Source organism: Musa acuminata, chromosome BXJ1-8, assembly GCF_036884655.1.
Source record: "Musa acuminata AAA Group cultivar baxijiao chromosome BXJ1-8, Cavendish_Baxijiao_AAA, whole genome shotgun sequence".
Lineage (NCBI taxonomy): Eukaryota > Viridiplantae > Streptophyta > Magnoliopsida > Zingiberales > Musaceae > Musa > Musa acuminata.
This window is the reverse complement of record NC_088334.1, coordinates 42442159-42458300: the sequence shown is the minus strand read 5'-3', so window position 1 is coordinate 42458300 and position 16142 is coordinate 42442159. Positions and strand designations below refer to the sequence as shown.

The 16142-nt window shown below is 47.0% G+C and overlaps 3 protein-coding genes across 3 annotated transcripts; 2 read left to right on the top strand and 1 right to left on the bottom strand.

Moving 5' to 3' along the window:
* Window positions 1–41: 41 nt before the first annotated feature.
* Window positions 42–2836, bottom strand: LOC135587911 (GDSL esterase/lipase At5g45910-like). The gene is made up of 5 exons (XM_065079769.1): window positions 2489–2836; window positions 2183–2398; window positions 1957–2105; window positions 1596–1872; window positions 42–473 (listed from the first exon to the last, which is right to left on the bottom strand). The coding sequence occupies exons 1-5, from the start codon at window positions 2691–2693 to the stop codon at window positions 241–243; spliced, it is 1080 nt and encodes a 359-aa protein (XP_064935841.1). The 5' UTR covers window positions 2694–2836; the 3' UTR covers window positions 42–240.
* Window positions 2837–11035: 8199 nt separating this feature from the next.
* On the top strand, window positions 11036–13699 carry LOC135587910 (transcription factor PCF5-like). The gene is made up of 2 exons (XM_065079768.1): window positions 11036–13282; window positions 13368–13699. The coding sequence occupies exon 1, from the start codon at window positions 11989–11991 to the stop codon at window positions 13240–13242; it is 1254 nt and encodes a 417-aa protein (XP_064935840.1). The 5' UTR covers window positions 11036–11988; the 3' UTR covers window positions 13243–13282; window positions 13368–13699.
* A 1816-nt stretch (window positions 13700–15515) lies between these two features.
* On the top strand, window positions 15516–16142 carry LOC135680350 (RING-H2 finger protein ATL39-like). The gene has a single exon (XM_065194230.1). The coding sequence runs from the start codon at window positions 15516–15518 to the stop codon at window positions 16140–16142; it is 627 nt and encodes a 208-aa protein (XP_065050302.1).

The following is a 16142-nucleotide window of genomic DNA, read 5'->3' as shown; positions in this document are numbered from 1 at the left end:
AGTACCAGAGTAGCACAAACCCATTTTACCAAGCAACTCTCTTCTGAACAAAAATAATCTATACCACTAATAAACGAAGAACCGAGTGTCAGATGAAAGCTCGACTACAAGAAATAAATTCGGAGCATGGGATGAACCACAGGCAGTACCTCTTCTCCCCGCAGCACAACGGGGGCAGGAAATTAATGACAACAATGCACTCTACTCGTAAAACTCTTTTGGTCATGCCGTGACAAGGTCTTAATTGTTGCTGGAGCTCACAATGGGTGGATCGACGTAGGGGCCGTGAAGCCAACCTTGGGCGATGATGCGGTGAGCGGCTTCTGTCATATGGATTCCGTCCCAGCTCACGTGAGTTGTCGGATCCGGGCACACGCTCGAGCCGTTCTGATCGCACTTGGCGTGCAGATTGAAGTTGTAATTGCGCAACCCGGGAGCCCCACAACAGGTTCTTAGGGCTCCATCTTTAAATCCTGTAAGTTCCAGAGTTAAAGATCCATCCATTTGCATTTGGTAAACCAAACAATCTTGAGACATGCTGTTCCAGGTTGGATCGGTCATTCTATCGAGACAGATCATGCCAGAATCTAACAATAGCCCTATGGTAACTCCATATAATAATTTTCTGTTTCATAATGAAAGCCTACATCATATATTTGGTTGTCGCAACAACAAAGCACACATCATCATCATCATCTATCAATCTAATACTAAATTGATTGCATACATGTTAACCTACACCTCTGATCGTCATTCAATCAGCCTGCTCTACAGCCTCATGCCATGTAAATCTATCAGGCCATTATTGGATTAGCAATCCAATGCATCAACAGAAGAGGCTCGCAACAAGTAATACTGTAGAGCAGAGTCACCACCAGTCACTTCCACATGTAATACTGTGGGGTGTATGCGTGAATGGGATGAGAAAGACATGATTTGTTACTGAACTCAACCAATCATGAATGTAGCACCTCGTAGAAAATAAAAAGGGGTTCCATGATGAAACAATAACAGGCCACTGGGACCTTCAGCCAACCGACGGTGGCAAGAGGAGGGCGGGCCAGAGAAGCATGTGGACGCTGCCGCGAGGAGTGCTGCTGCGTGCCACCTGGTTACCGGGCCTTTGTAAAGCAGGGTCCGATCTGACACAATTGTGCCATCGATTTGAACCTTCCCATTGCCCGTATATTGATATGGACCAGTGGGATCCAACCATAATTCCTTTCGAATGTGTACATTTACATTATTAATGGATCCATAGATCCTTTAATTAGGTGGACCATATTATAACAGGGCTAAGTCATGTACCACTACCGATAACAATCCGAACCCACGTATTGCTTATTTAACCTCCCTGTTTGAGAAGTACATAATTTTCCTTTTTTTGAATAGACATTTGATCGAACGACTTAAGAGCGATCGGTTAAGGCCGTTTGGACTATCTTAATCAGTGGTTTCTTCGACGTCTGAATAGATTACTATGCATCATTATGATCATACGATTGCAAAGGAGAGTGATCATAGGGTCTGTGATATGTGTAATGATGAGAAGAATGATGATCTTGTAAGGGCGAGAGGAAGCAGAGCAGACTAACCGTATTTGAGAGGATTGATGGTGAAATCGAAGACCTGGGCATAGAAGTCGGCGAACCGGATCGACACCGCCGGGTACTTCGGCCGGAGACGGTCGAGCTGACGGCGGAGCAGCGTGTTGTGGTACCAGGACAAGGCGTTGTGCCGCCTCATGCACCCGGTCCTGGGGCCGTAGTCCTCCGGATCGGAGGTGTTGTAGAGCGTCAGGTACAGCGGGAAGCAACCCACCGGCAGTAGCGCTGGCACGATGATATCCACCGCGCCGAGGCCGATCAATCTCTGCGCCGAAAGGGAACCCCATCAACAACCCTCATCGTATTATGGCCAGCGATTCTTTTCTTACTAGATCCGCAGTTCAATTACCTCGAGTCCCTCCGCAATGGTTTGGGTGACAGGGGGCACGAAGGTTCTCACTTCCGATACGTTCCTGCTGGCGAAGAGCCCGGTGCTGTAGTCGTTTCCTCCGAACTCGCCGACTACTAGCAGAGATTTGCCCAAGAAGTCCCTGCATTCTGCACCCACAGATGTCAAGATCGGACAGCGTAGCGTAGATGGAACTGGGGGAGAAGGACATGGCCTCCGTTGCGACCTTGAGGCGTGCCGCAGATGGAGGGCAGCAGCTTCTCGAACCGATCCACCTGTTCGTGGATGGAAGCGTTCACCCAGAGGCCCTTGCTGAGGCCACGCTGGTGGAAGAAGTCGAACGGGAGGGTCGTGGCGGCGATGAAGGCGAAGTTAGCGCCCTGGTGGAAGTCCGCGTCCTTGGCGGTGTTGGGATGTAGGTGCGGCAGCCCGATGCCCTCAGCTGCGACAAGCAGATGGTAGACTGAGAAGCTGCAGCTCTCGGGAGCAGATCGGTACACACAAAATGCGGAAAGGGTGGAGGGAGTTGTACCGATGAAATCGATGACGAGTCGGCCGTCGGAGCAGCGGCCGGTGGGGCGGCCGAAGTAGGTCATGCCATAAGGGAGGCCGGCGAGGACGACATTGCCGGTGTCAGACATGGAGTCGCCGAAGTTGAACAGGGCATTGTAGCGTTGGGAGGAAGATAGATGGAAGGAGGAGACGAGGAGGAAGGAGAAGAAGATCGAGAGCTTCATTTTCAGGGGAGGAGAGGAAGAAGAGGCAGGGGAGAGCCGGTGATGAGAATTAATCTGCTCTCTCTCTCATCCCCACACACAGACAACTCCTTGTCTTATAATTCATGGGATTTTTCTTCAAGGCCACTACACAGTCTCCATGGCGTGTGCGAAGTGATGGCTTACCATAATAATTTTGGTTGCTGCACCTAACCCTTCTTCACACACGGTTACCTCTCTTAACGTACTTGTTTCGCTACATACGAACTTTTGTTGTGTCGTTATATATTCCAATGTATACTTCCAACTTTAAAAGAAGGAACAAATCGAAACACTTGAGGTGGGAATCCTAAGATAAAAATAAAATAAGTTTCGTAATTCAAATCTTAATCGCTCAGACGAGAAAGAAAAATAAGAATGTTTGGAAGGTTGCATTAGCTACACATCAGTAGTTGCTAGTGTGTAGTTGCAGGAAACTTTGCGTTCGATCCAGCTGTAATGGAAAAGACCAGGCGAACCAACTCCACCACCCAAAAGTAGCGGAGGCTCAGGCTTGAACAGTCGCAGGTGAAACATGGTGCACGCCAGGTTAAAGCCACGGATGGACGCTTCGTAACAGCAGCGGTGGTTAGCTAGGTGGACAATGACACCGGTGAAACAAGGTAGGTAACGGAAGGCGATGAAAGCACTGGTTGAGCAGAAGACGATTTCGAAGACCGGAGAGAGAGAGGGCGTAGAGATTAGCCGGCCTTCTTTTTCCAGCCATGATGGCAACCCAACGTTAACGCCTACGCACCTGCAAACGAGGTTCGTCTGCGCAAAAACTATGCCGTGCCTTCTCTGCAAGCTCGCTCTTCAACGTGAATCCCTGCTTCATCACCGGCTGAATAATCGAACAAGCATTTCTCTACAACCTTGCATTGAATGGCATGGCAGGATCCCACCGACCGTCTGCAGATGTCCTAAGGATGCTAACCCCGAACAAGCTATAAACTTGAACCAAATAGGTCTCAACATAAGTGATAGAAATCAAATAGAAAGAAAATATTGTATTGATTGAAATAATACACGATACTTCATATTTATGATTGAGAATAATTAAGAATTTTCCTCGAGGATTTTTCTTAACAGCTTTATGATATCTTATCATGTCGTTGGAGAGATCTTAGCTGTTATTTAGGTGAGAAACACGTAGTTGATGTCTGACAATTTGTTCTCACACAAAATGAAAGTCGATGGTGATGTGTTTCATGTTGGAGTGGAATACCAGATTGGCGCATAGATAAGTGGCTCCGACATTGTCACAATATATTGTAGGAGTAGAGTTGATGTTGATGCCAAGTTCCTTGAGGAGATTCATGACCCAATTGAGTTCTACAACAGCGGTGACAATGGCACGATATTCAGCTTCGGTTGTAGAACATGCAATTGTCTTTTGCTTCTTGGAACTTCAACTGATTGATTTAGGTCCAAGGAAGAGAATATACCCCGATGTGGATATTCTATCATCAAAATTTTCTGCCCAATCAGCATCAACAAAGACATGGAGATGAAGGGGGGAGTGTTTGCGAAAAAAGAGGCCATGATTGATAGTCCCGTGAAGATATCACAATATTTGTTTGACTACAGACCAATGCATAGTAGATGGTCGATGTATAAATTAGGATAATTTATTGACCGCAAATGAGATATCTGGATGGGTGAGAGATAAGTACTGTAAGGAGCCAAGGACTTGACGGTATTGAGTTGGGTCTGTAGCAGGGCTTCCATCACATAGTTTGAGCGACTCGCCAGTAGACAGAGGTGTTGTAACTGCCTTTGTATCTTGTATGTTCGTTTTAGATAATAGATCTTGAATATACTTTCGTTGTGATAGGAAGAGCCCGAAAGATGTGTATGTTGCTTCCACTCCCAAAAAATAGCTCAAGGTTCCTATATCTTTAAGGGAGAATCGATCTGCTAAATGCTTGAAGAATGCCTTGATTTCCATATGATTGTTGCCTGTGACAATAATATCATCCACATATACCAGAAGATATAATATATTGTCACTTTGGTGGCGAAGAAATAAGGAGGTATCAGACTTAGAGTTGATGAAGCCAATTAATGCCAAAAACGAACCAAGTTCGGTGTACCAAGCTCTTGGAGCCTGACGAAGTCCATAAATAGCTTTTTGTAGTTTATCAACATGCTTTAGATATTGAGAGTGGATGAAGCCAAGAGGCTGCTGCATGAAGACATCATCAGTTAGGGTCCCTTGTAGAAAGACATTGTTAATGTCGAGTTAACGTAAATGCCAGCCTTTTGAGATGGCCAAACTCAGAATAAGTCGGATTGTTATGGGTTTAACAACAGGGCTGAATATCTATGTGAAGTCAACACCAAGTCGTTGATGAAACCCTTTGGCCATTAGACGCGCTTTATATCTAGTTACGGATCTATTTGGATTTCGCTTAATTCGAAAGACCCACTTACACCCGATGATGTTTTGTGTGCAATGAGAGGGTACAAGGGTCCATGTAGAATTATAGAGGAATGCATCATATTCTTCACACATGGTTTTACGCCAATATTGAGATTTTTGGGCTTGAGTAATTGTGGTAGGTTCAGTGGTCTCTAATGAGGATGTTGTGATGGTATGTAGGTCAAGGATTTGTCGTGGTTTAAAGATACCACTTTTGGAGCGTTTTGTCATTGGATATCCAAGGGCTGTAGAGGGTGTTGTAGGTATGGGTGGTGGAGGGGCATAGATTAGGATAGGCTGAGAGACTTCAGTGTCATTGGTCCTAAAAGAGGATAAAGGTAGTGAATAATTTTGAGGGAATACCTTTAGTCATAGAGGAACCTTGTGAAGAAGGGAGAGGCACAATGGAGAGGGTGAGGAGCTGTTGCACCAGGAGATGTTGCACCGGGAGAAGAAGAGAGTGTGAATCCTGAGGAGAATGACTGGATGATATTATGGGAGTTTCGATTTATGAGATTGATGGCGTACTCCAATGATGTATATGTGATGGAGTAGGTTATACAGTAGGAGACTCAGGGTTGTGAAACGAAAAGGTAGTCTCTATAAAAATAACATGACAAGACGTAAAAACTTTTCGAGATTGGGTTCATAATATCGAAAAGCATTATGGTCAAGAGAGTATCTAATGAAAACACAAGATTTAGATTTTGATATTAACTTATGTGAGGCATAGGGACAGAGCCATAGATAACATAAACATCTAAACACTTTGAGTTTTTAAAAGTTTAGGGATTTGTGAAATAATTTTTCAAATGGTAACTCGTACTCAAGGACAAGAGTAAGCATACGATTAATGAGATAGACGATAGCTTGAAATGCTGTAGTCCAAAAAGTTGGCGGCATAGAGGCTTGGTGTAGAAGTGTGAGACCAGTTTCAACTATATGTCGATGTTTGCGTTCAGCAGAATCGACGAGTTAAGGAGTGTATGGAGGCGACTTGAGGTGTTGTATACCACAAGCAGATAGGCAGGATGTGAGGGATTGATATTCACCGCCACCATCGGAGTAAATAATTTTAATTTTAGACTGAAAGAAGTTCTCGACCAATCTTCGAAAGTTGGTAAAGACTATGAAAACTTCATATTTATGGTGAAGAGGGTATAACCATGTGTATTTGGTAAAGTAGTCTACGAAAATGACATAAAATCTGAATTTGTCAAAGGAAGTGATTAGAGCGGAGCCCCAAACATCAGTGTAAATAACCTCAAGGGGTTTAGAGCAAGATATGAAGGATTTTCCAAAGGGAAGTCTATGACTTTTATTACTTAAATAAGCATCACAATGAGTTATGATATTATTGGTTGTAAGCGTAAGAAGAGAATAACGGGAAAGTAATTTTTGCTGAATAAAAGTTGAGGGATGACCAAGACGACGATGCCACACATCAGTTGGAGCTGCGACCGAAGAGTAGGCAGTGGATTGGGTGATTTGTGGAACTGACGGCCACTCATAAATATTGTCTTTACTCTGGCCTCGGACCAAGGGTGCCCTCGTGCTCAAATCCTTAACAAGAAAGGAGTTAGGAAAGAATTCAATTGAGGTATGATTCTATTTGTAGAATTGAGAAACAGAAATGAGGTTTCGTTTGATGTGGGGTGCACACAAAACATCATCTAGCGTAAATAAAATGCTATATGAATTAAGTATTGTAGAACTAGTACGAGTAATGGGGAGTCCATTACCGTCACTGATGATGATGTCTTCGTTTCCGCCATAGTCATTGTGGACAGACAAGTTTTGTAAATCAGAGGTGATGTGATGATGACCAGTAGTCGGAATAGCTATAAGATTTGCGTGAGGCCAATGCGATAGAGGATGAAGTCTGAGTCGAGTTCTATAGACTTTTGCAGAGTGGCCAACTTTGTCACATAGTTAACAAATAACTCTTTGTTGATTTATGTGATCAGGATACCAGGGTTGAGGATAATTGAAGTAGTCACCTTGATGGTTATAATTGAAATGCCGAGGAGGAGAGGTTTGTTTGGAGCCCACAAGTGCAGGCATGGCTAAACCTTTGTTGATAGATTTGTTATACCGGGTGCTCTTCTTTTTAGATTTTTAACTGACTTGAGCTGTGATAGATGGTCCTGACAACTTATCCTCACGCTTAAGATCTATCTCATAATCAATCAACTTATCATAGAGTTTTTCAGCAACTTAAAAGATGAGACGATCTTGACGTAACCATAATTTATGGTTCGGATTTGGTACTGGACTGAGTGCACCTGGGATGTTAAGTATTGCTGGTGGACAACGAAGAGAGCCATCGACATAGCCTAAAGGATCATATCCAAATAGTAGATTAGAGAATTGAGCACGTCAGGATGTGTAGTTATCATCTTTGAATAATTTGAAGGAAATAAGGGTTACTACATTTATGGAGATAAGGCCTGTATGTGGAAAAATACTGTGGTTCCCTGTAGGAACAATAATGGGAGCATCAGAGATAGATGATGAGGACATATGTAAGATATGTACCAATATGTGGGAGCAACTAGAAGTCTGCAGAGACAATAATCAAGGAGAAAGAGGTGTTGGTGGCAAATGGTGACAAATGGGTTGTGGGTTATTGATCAATATTGACAATGATCAATATTGTGTAAAGCCGCAGATCTCTGTGCAGTAGTTCTGCAGTTACGAGGCTGCATCGGCTCTGCTTCTACAGGAAGAGGAAGAGGGCGTGGCGTGGAGTCCACTTCGAGATGTTTAGACGTGGCCTTCATGGTGAGAGCTTTGATACCATGATAGAAATGAAATAAAAAGAAGAAGATTGTATTGATTGAAACAATACACAATACTTCATATTTATATATATTTATGTTTATAAGGAAGAATTTTTCTCAACATAAGAGGATTTTCCTTAACAATTTTATGATATCTTAGCTGTTATTGAGGTTGTTATCGGAGATCTTGACTGTTGTTGAGGTTGTTATCACAAGAGATATCGACTCTTATCCACGAGAACCTAGTGATATGCTGGCAAACCATGAACAGGATGCGCTGGTGATATGTTGTTCTTCAGCCGCTCGATCTGCTGCAGAAATCTCACTTCCACTGTTGCGGGCGGTGACGATTCAAAATTTTCGGTTTTGTGTCTTGACTAACAAGACATGAGATATGGCAATAGCATCGACTTTGGGTGGCCCCTATCACGATAACAAGCCCTGAGGCAATTTTTGGAACATGAAACTTCGGACAATCTTCTCGACTTCCATCCCACAGTTTCACAGTCCCAACAGTTCGGCCCACGGCTACAATGTCAGAAAAGCAGTCCCGCGGCCCAATTCAGCAAACACCACATACGATTATTTGCATATTTGTTTCTTGATTGCAAGTTAGAGCTGCTTATATATTAAGTGAGTACTTTATCACATTGGATATGAAGATTAAGATCATAAGATTTTGTATTTTATATATATATATATATATATATATATATATATGCTCATTTTATGATGTAATAATTAAAAGGATATATTAAAATCGGACTAACGATAATAGATATATCGAGTTCCATAGATATATAAATTATACATCTCAACTGCATAGAAATATCATATGACTTGCCGGAATAATTCAACAGGGAGGCACAAGGAGATGGCGTAGATAATGATAGCAGCTATCAGATAATGAGCACCGGAGTATGAACGCCACGCCTCTAGGCATTAGATGTGACACAAGCTCTAGTTTTTTATCATGCTCACTCGATACCATGGTGACCATTAAATTGGACACTTCTAGCCGGAAGAATTCAACGGGAAGGCACACGGAGATGGCGTGGATAATGAGCAGTGGACTATGAACGCCATGCCTCTAGGCATTAGGGGCGACACAAGCTCTAGTTTGTGATAATGCTCACTCGATACCATGATGACCATTAAATTGTACAGTTCGGAGTAGGTGTCGAAATTTATAGCGGAGAACATGGTTAGGCTATCCAAGTAGGAGCAATGGCATCTCGAGAACTGGTTCTTCCTTCTCTTTCGTAGCACTCTCCTTTCATCCACGCAACTTGACGACAGGACCATAAGATCACTTGTCAGTGGAAGAAAAGGTGAGAACGTGGGGAGTGGAAACCAGGCTTGTGGTACAATGAGCAAGGAATCAAGTTGAACTACGTTGTTGCGCTGCTTCTGGCCGAGGAATATGTTCGCTACCGGCCAAGGTTCCTCTGAGCTCTACTTTTTAATAGAAAGAACATGCATTCAAATCGTTCGTGTTGATTCAGACTAAATCTAGTCCCAGATAGGATACCTTAAAGGGTTCTACAGTATATGTCTCCCTCCTAATATTATAATCCTCCGGTGATTGACTCCTTGAGTTCAAAATAGGCAACAAAGATGGAAAAAGAAGCAAAATCGAGCTTGGGGACACGATGGGGGGTGGGATGAAATGGCTTTGGTTTGGAGGCGGGAACCGGGAACTGAGGTGTGGATGAAGGAATAAGGAATGCGCATAGGCCTGTGATAGACCAGACCCAACGTAGTGTAAAGAGGAGTAGCCTCGGCATCTGATTCCATTTCTGCTGGATTTCGCAGCTGATATTTTGTGCCTGTGAGGGGCGACAAGAAAAAGAATGGGACGGCATGCAGCTCATTCACAAATCACTCCTTTTTACTTTTTCTTCCGAGTCAGAAATCCACTGATTCCTCCACCTAGTTTTGTGCTCCTTTTCTTCACCCATATAGATCGAGAAAAGAAGCAGGATGCTCGATACAATAATTCAATTCGGTACTGCCCATGATAATATATATTTTGAATGCTTTTCTTTCGGAAGCTTGTTGTTACTGAACGTAGGATTCGAGGGCAGTCAACGCAAGTAGATTGTTTATGCAATTTAAACGTGCTGCCGTCGGTCGAAGACCGTTCTCGATGAGGTCATGTGATCCGAGTTTAACTCACAACAACAATCTGTTCGATTAGAGTTAAGATTGTGTACGCTTAATTATTTCGATCAGCTCACTTTAATCTTGTATGATCATGCAGTGTTGATGGCATGATCACATGTCCAAACGTCAACATCAAACTTAATCTGGGCCCTTGAGAGGAACGTGAATGCGCTGTGCTGGGGTTAAAGCCTTGACTGTGTTGTCCATTTACTACGGCTCGGGGAATGTCGTCACGGATTGCGGAAGAGAGTCGACAAAAAGGAAGATGTGCGTGTGTGCATGTCAGGGAGTGGGTGTCAACATTGGGGAGATCAAAACCCGGCTCAGAATGACAGACTTGGGATAATGGCTCATGATCGAAAGGTTATAGCCCGTTAACGATTGCTGCGGTGAAAGGAGGAGGAGAAGTGGATTCCAGAGCCGGAGGAAGGAAGGAAGGAAGGATAATAAGGTAATCGTGAAGAGAAGCCATCGTCGTCATCATCGGGTCGAATGGTGTGGTGTCGTTGTCTTGGCATTTAGTGACTAGACCATGCTACTTGCGCACGGTTTCTTCGGCCACAAATTTGCCCGCACTTGTGTTCTGGACACACCGGACAAGGTAATGTTATCGTTGGCATGTGAAGGAGATGGCGTGGTTCTATGGACGTCGCTGTCGAGATGGATGAGAAGGCAGCAAAAGGGTAAAACGCCGGTTTACAGTTGGTCGCAGTGAGTTGGAGGGAGAAGAGAAGGGAGGAGAGGCGGAGGGGAAAAGGTGGCGTCTCTTTTGCCATAGCGTTTAAAGAAATCAGTGAGCAAACCAAAAGGTGCAAGCGTCACTGTCGTCCGAGCTCAAAAGAGAGGAGAAAGTGATGGGAAGAGAGAGAAGGAGAGAGGAAAGAGTTGGAGGGGTTGTAATGAGGAAGATTTTGCTTTTTCTCATCACAACAAGGCTGCAGCGTGCACGGAGCAGGGTGCAGGCTGCTGGGGTTTTGGCCTGGCGATATGAGATGGTGGGTAGAGATCAGCGGCATGATTAATCTCCGCCGCTTGTCTGTCTCTTCCGTCTCTCTCTTCTCTACCCTCTGCCCAAGACTGGGATCGACAGGGTGGGGGCCCAAGGCCACATGAAGCATCCTTTCTCTCTCTCTCTCTCTCGCTCTCTGCGTTCCCTCCAACTAAAACCCAAACCCTCTTTTCCGATGTCTGCCTGCCTCGTCCTTGCAGCTGTTCCTCAACTAGCTTGTGCTCCTCTGCCTCTGTGCTGAAACAATGTGATGGCTGGGGATCGCAAGCCTGCGTCTGGTCTCCTGGCTCCGAGATAAAGGAAGAGCCCATTTTCTTCGCCTGTGTTGTTGTTGATCCGCTTGGGATCCAAGCATCACGAGCACTTGCCTCCCCTTCCCTTGCTTCTTGTGTTGGTTTTTATTCCGAGGTCTGCGGTGGTTGTTCAAGAGCTGAGGTGGTGGTGTTTGGTGATGGAATTCTGCAACTTGGATGGCCAAACCTTTTCGAAGCGGCAGCGGATGCTACCAGTTCAGCAGCAGGAGGGAAACAAGTGGCAAGAGGAAGCAGAGAGAAACAAGATCTAGTAGCAGTAGCCAAAAGCTCGTAAGATCCAAAACTGGAACAGGGAAGCAAGGAGAGGGAGAAGGATCTGGATCCGCGAAGGGCTCTCTATCTTCCAAATTCAGCAGACCCAAAAGAAAGCGAAAGAGGAGGAGGAAGAGGAATAGGAGGAGTAGAGCCACGAGAACTCGAACAAGGTGAAGAAGAAGAAGAAGACGAAGAAGAAGAAGCACGGTCCCTTCAAGGATTCCAGCTTCATCAAATCCACCACCATAACAGGAGCTCTTATTTCTTTTCTTCTTCTTCAGCTGCCACGGCTTCCTCCTCCGAGTATGCACACCTTCCCGAGGGGATGGGGGAGGGACACAACCATCGCAGCCTCGGCTACAACCAGCTTTCTCTCCACCACCACCACCATCAGCAGCAGCAGCGGCCGCAGCCGCGTCCAAGGCATGGTGGCGGGATGAGGGGCGGCGTAATCGGGGAGATCGTGGAGGTTCAGGGAGGCCACATTGTGCGGTCCACCGGCCGCAAGGACCGCCACAGCAAGGTGTGCACCGCCAAGGGCCCCCGCGACCGTCGCGTCCGCCTCGCCGCCCACACCGCCATCCAGTTCTACGACGTCCAGGACCGCCTCGGCTACGACCGCCCCAGCAAGGCCGTCGACTGGCTCATCAAGAACGCCAAGGCCGCCATCGACCAGCTCGCGGAGCTCCCTCCCTGGAGCCCCTCCGCTACCATCGTCGCCGCCCACGCTGCGTCTTCCTCCCATCCTCCTCCTCCGCCTTCCAGTCAGTCCCTCTCGACCGAGCAGGGCGCTGGGGAGCCAGGCAAGGGACCAATTGCAGCAGCTGAATCAGTTGTCTCTGCTCGTTTTGGCTTCGGCGGCGGCAACGAAAGTCCGAGTTTTCTGCCACCATCTTTGGACACCGACTCCATCGCTGATACTATCAAGTTGTTCTTCCCAGTGGCGGCGGCGGCTGCTGCTGCGACTTCACCATCTTCCAGCCCTTCCGTTGGATTCCAGACCTACTCGCCGGACGTGCCGTCGCGAACCAGTAGCCAAGTTAAGGACCTCCGTCTATCCCTCCAATCCTTCCAAGACCCGATCTTTCCCAATCCTGAATCCGGCCACCATCACCACCACCACCTCCAATATCATCAGAGCCCAGCTCCTCCCACCCACAATGCTCACTTCCCGAGCTCCGGGCAGATCGCCTTCGATGCTGGCCCAGCCGGCTGGGCCGAACAGGGCCAGCGGATTGTTCCATGGAATGTGGTGGATTCGAGCGGCGGCGGCGGAGGCTACGTGTTCAGCTTTCCACCACCGCAGGCGGTGCCGCTGCACTCTGTGCTCGGCCAAAGCCAGTTTTTCTGTCAGAGGGGACCCCTTCAGTCCAGTAACTCGCCCGCGATCCGTGCTTGGGCCGACCCTGTCGACGCCACAACCGATCACCGGATGCAACCTGCGCTCCATCCATCAATATCGACGATTGGATTCACATCCGGCGCCGGTTTCTCAGGGTTCCGCATCCCGGCACGTTTCCAGGGTGAAGAGGAGCACGACGGCATCACCAGCAAGCCGCCCTCTGCTTCTCGCAATTGATCAGAGGAGAAGTGATCACCACCAATCTTTGACCACCCTGGTAATTCTCATGCCAACCGTTCCGTGTTCCTCTCGTCTTCTTTCATCCCAAAAAGTCTATCGTAACATCCTATGTTTCCTTTTAGGATTGCCTGGTTTCTGCGGATGAGGGTGATGCTAGGAGCAACGCTGCCCGTTCCTATCTACAAGCCATCTGCTTTGATTCCCCGAGGTTGGTTGGTGCTTCTCTTCTCTCCGTCACTCGGTTTCTGCTTCGACGGGCTTCGAAGCCTGCTCTGTTGTTCTATCACGAGTACTTGCAGTTGTTGTTGTCGTTGTAGTAGTCGTCACCGTTGAGTTTGCTTATCGCATGTTCTTCTTTCTTTCCTTACGGAATGCAAGTGTCTGGAAACGCCTGTGGGAATGTGTTTCTGCTTCAACTTTCAGGAATAAACTCTGTAGTTTTCCGATTGGATTATGCAATGATCGCTTCTCATGCGGACCGGCAAGATGTGTGCTTGCTACTCTGGGGAATGAGTGGTCTATTTCCCACTTTTTTTGGTAATACTGTGTTTTGAATCGTGCAAAAGAAGCAGCAACTGGGGCTTCGACTTCCTCGAACAACCCGAAGAGAGGAAGTAACCCAAAGAGATGGATTTGGAATGCACTTCAAATGATTGCGCATCCCCATCTCGGTCGAAGATTCCCAGCGTCGGTCTCTTTCTGCAGAGACAGTAGCAGCTTCCTCTTCCACCCACTGCTATTCTTATCGTTCACCTCGTTCCTCTATTATGTCACCCGGCAAGTTCTTATTTTAGATGCAAAAGAACATTACTGGAACTCACAAAGATTGGCAGGGCTGTGCTATGTACAACATCTCCTCGGTGATCTTTGTAACGTTAAAGCCGATCAGATATGCCCTCCGTTGCGGTGTGGATCTGACGCCTGTGCTATGTACGCTAATATGCTTTCCAAACTGCATCGGAATCACAGAACCAATTCTCGGCGAAGCTCTTCGGTTGTCACGCGACAAAACATGAAGAGCACTGACCAGGGCAGGGCATGTTCTTAAAACTCGATTACCGTCAAGTTCTACCGATGTCTCCCGGACGGTGTTGTTTCTACCACAGTCAACTCCAGTTCATCGTGCCCATGGCATGAGCCTCCGGAGCGACAGGGGAGCAGAAACCAGCGGAGATTTCTGCCGCAGATGATTACCAGTTACTGCCAACTAATTAGCAACATCATCTCCCCCTTCCAAGTGAAAAAGCACGACAAGGACAAGCAAAGACCCGCAGCGCTGCACTTCACGGAAGCAGATGCACCTACACATCCTCGTACTGTGTCCTCCCTCCTCCTTCTGAAAGCTTCTTGTTATATTGCTTCATGCAATTATTTCCCTCCGTCCTTCTCTCGAATTATTATCGTTCCATTTTCGTCGACGCTTATGCACGGGGCCTCTCGAAGGGTTACATCCTGTGACCATTCGATTCGTATCTTAAGGACCACAGTGCGTAGGTGGCAATCATAATCTACGGGACTCCGCCAAAAAGAAGCAGCCTTCGTCACCGACTAAGCATTACACATACGACGCGAATTATTGCACCGACGAGAAATCGACACGAGCATATATTTCTCCGGAAAGAAGTCCGCTTGATGTCGTGCTCCTTCTGTTGACCTATCTCTTCCTTGACCGTGGGAGATCGGAGCTCAAGACGAGATTGTTTGTGTCCGGAGTCGAGCCTAATCCACTTCCCGGTTGAGTTGGATCCGAGGTCAAACAAAGTGAGTCGATGTTCGAGCTTGATCGAGACCAGCATAAATTTGAGCCTTCCATGTACGTGGACTTAGAAACCAAGGGGCGAAAGATACTATGAACATGGTCGGCATGATCGCCTCCTAAAGTGTATCTTATTCGCTAGATTTTATGCTTCGTGGATCTGGCTTTCCACAAGCCCGAAAGGCGAAAGAAAGAGGCCATATGTCATGAAAGTAAATATGTCACTAGAATTCTATAGTCAAACCGCCGGGTAAATCTATCTCCTTAGCCCATCGTTTTTGGCGTGCCAGATTGTGTCGTTTCGCTGCCATAAGATTAAAATATATATATCTACACTTAATGGATCGGACTTTCTCACCGAACATATGCATCCATCCCTATCATTCTACGAGAGTCTTAAGGAGGAGGAGGAGGAGTTAGTGTCATCTCAGTGCAGCAAAAAGTCACGAGTTCAGCTTTCTGATTGCATCAATATGCACGCCGAGAGCAAGGTTGGCTTATAATCTCCTTTAACATGGCAGACCAAACTATCTGTTGCGCTTTGAACAACCTGGAGATCGTCGGCCTCTCCTTCACCGTCTTCCTCGTCTTCCTTGGAGTCTTTCTCTACGTTCGCTACCTACTCCTACGGCATCGACCACCTGCAGACCCTCCCCACGAGCGACCCAAGGCCGGGCTCGATCCCTCGGCCATCGCTGCTCTCCGGTCCTTCTCCTACCGGCGTGCTTCCACCGCCGAAGGCCGTCGTGGCGAGCACACGTGCACGGTGGAGTGCGCGGTGTGCCTGAGCATGGTGGAGGAAGGGGAGACGGTGAGGCTGCTGTCGGCTTGTCAGCACTTGTTTCATGCCGAGTGCATCGACGTGTGGTTACTCTCCAACTCCACTTGCCCGGTCTGCAGGGCCGATGCCAGGCCAGAAAGGATGGCGGAGAAGGCGAACTCGGAGGAGAGGAGGGAAGCGATGACGCTCGAGGTGCATGGAAGTGCTGCCTCATCAGGGAAGACGACAGCAGAGACGTCGGGTGCGAAGGAGGAGGCGTTGGGATCATCGTCGTCGTTGTTGCAAGGGGTGCGGTCCGGGAGAAGGCCGCAAGTGCAACTGCAGGGAAATGGAATGCCAGACTTGGAGAGTAATTTGTGA

Bases quoted from the DNA above. Each gene is read 5' to 3' on its own strand.
- LOC135587911 (XM_065079769.1), bottom strand. From the start codon at position 2,693: ATGAAGCTCTCGATCTTCTTCTCCTTCCTCCTCGTCTCCTCCTTCCAT. The intron at 2,399-2,488 runs GTACAACTCCCT...TGCTTGTCGCAG, and splicing joins ACTCGTCATCGATTTCATCG to CTGAGGGCATCGGGCTGCCG. The intron at 1,873-1,956 runs GTAATTGAACTG...CTTTCGGCGCAG, and splicing joins CCATTGCGGAGGGACTCGAG to AGATTGATCGGCCTCGGCGC.
- LOC135587910 (XM_065079768.1), top strand. From the start codon at position 11,989: ATGGGGGAGGGACACAACCATCGCAGCCTCGGCTACAACCAGCTTTCT.
- LOC135680350 (XM_065194230.1), top strand. From the start codon at position 15,516: ATGGCAGACCAAACTATCTGTTGCGCTTTGAACAACCTGGAGATCGTC.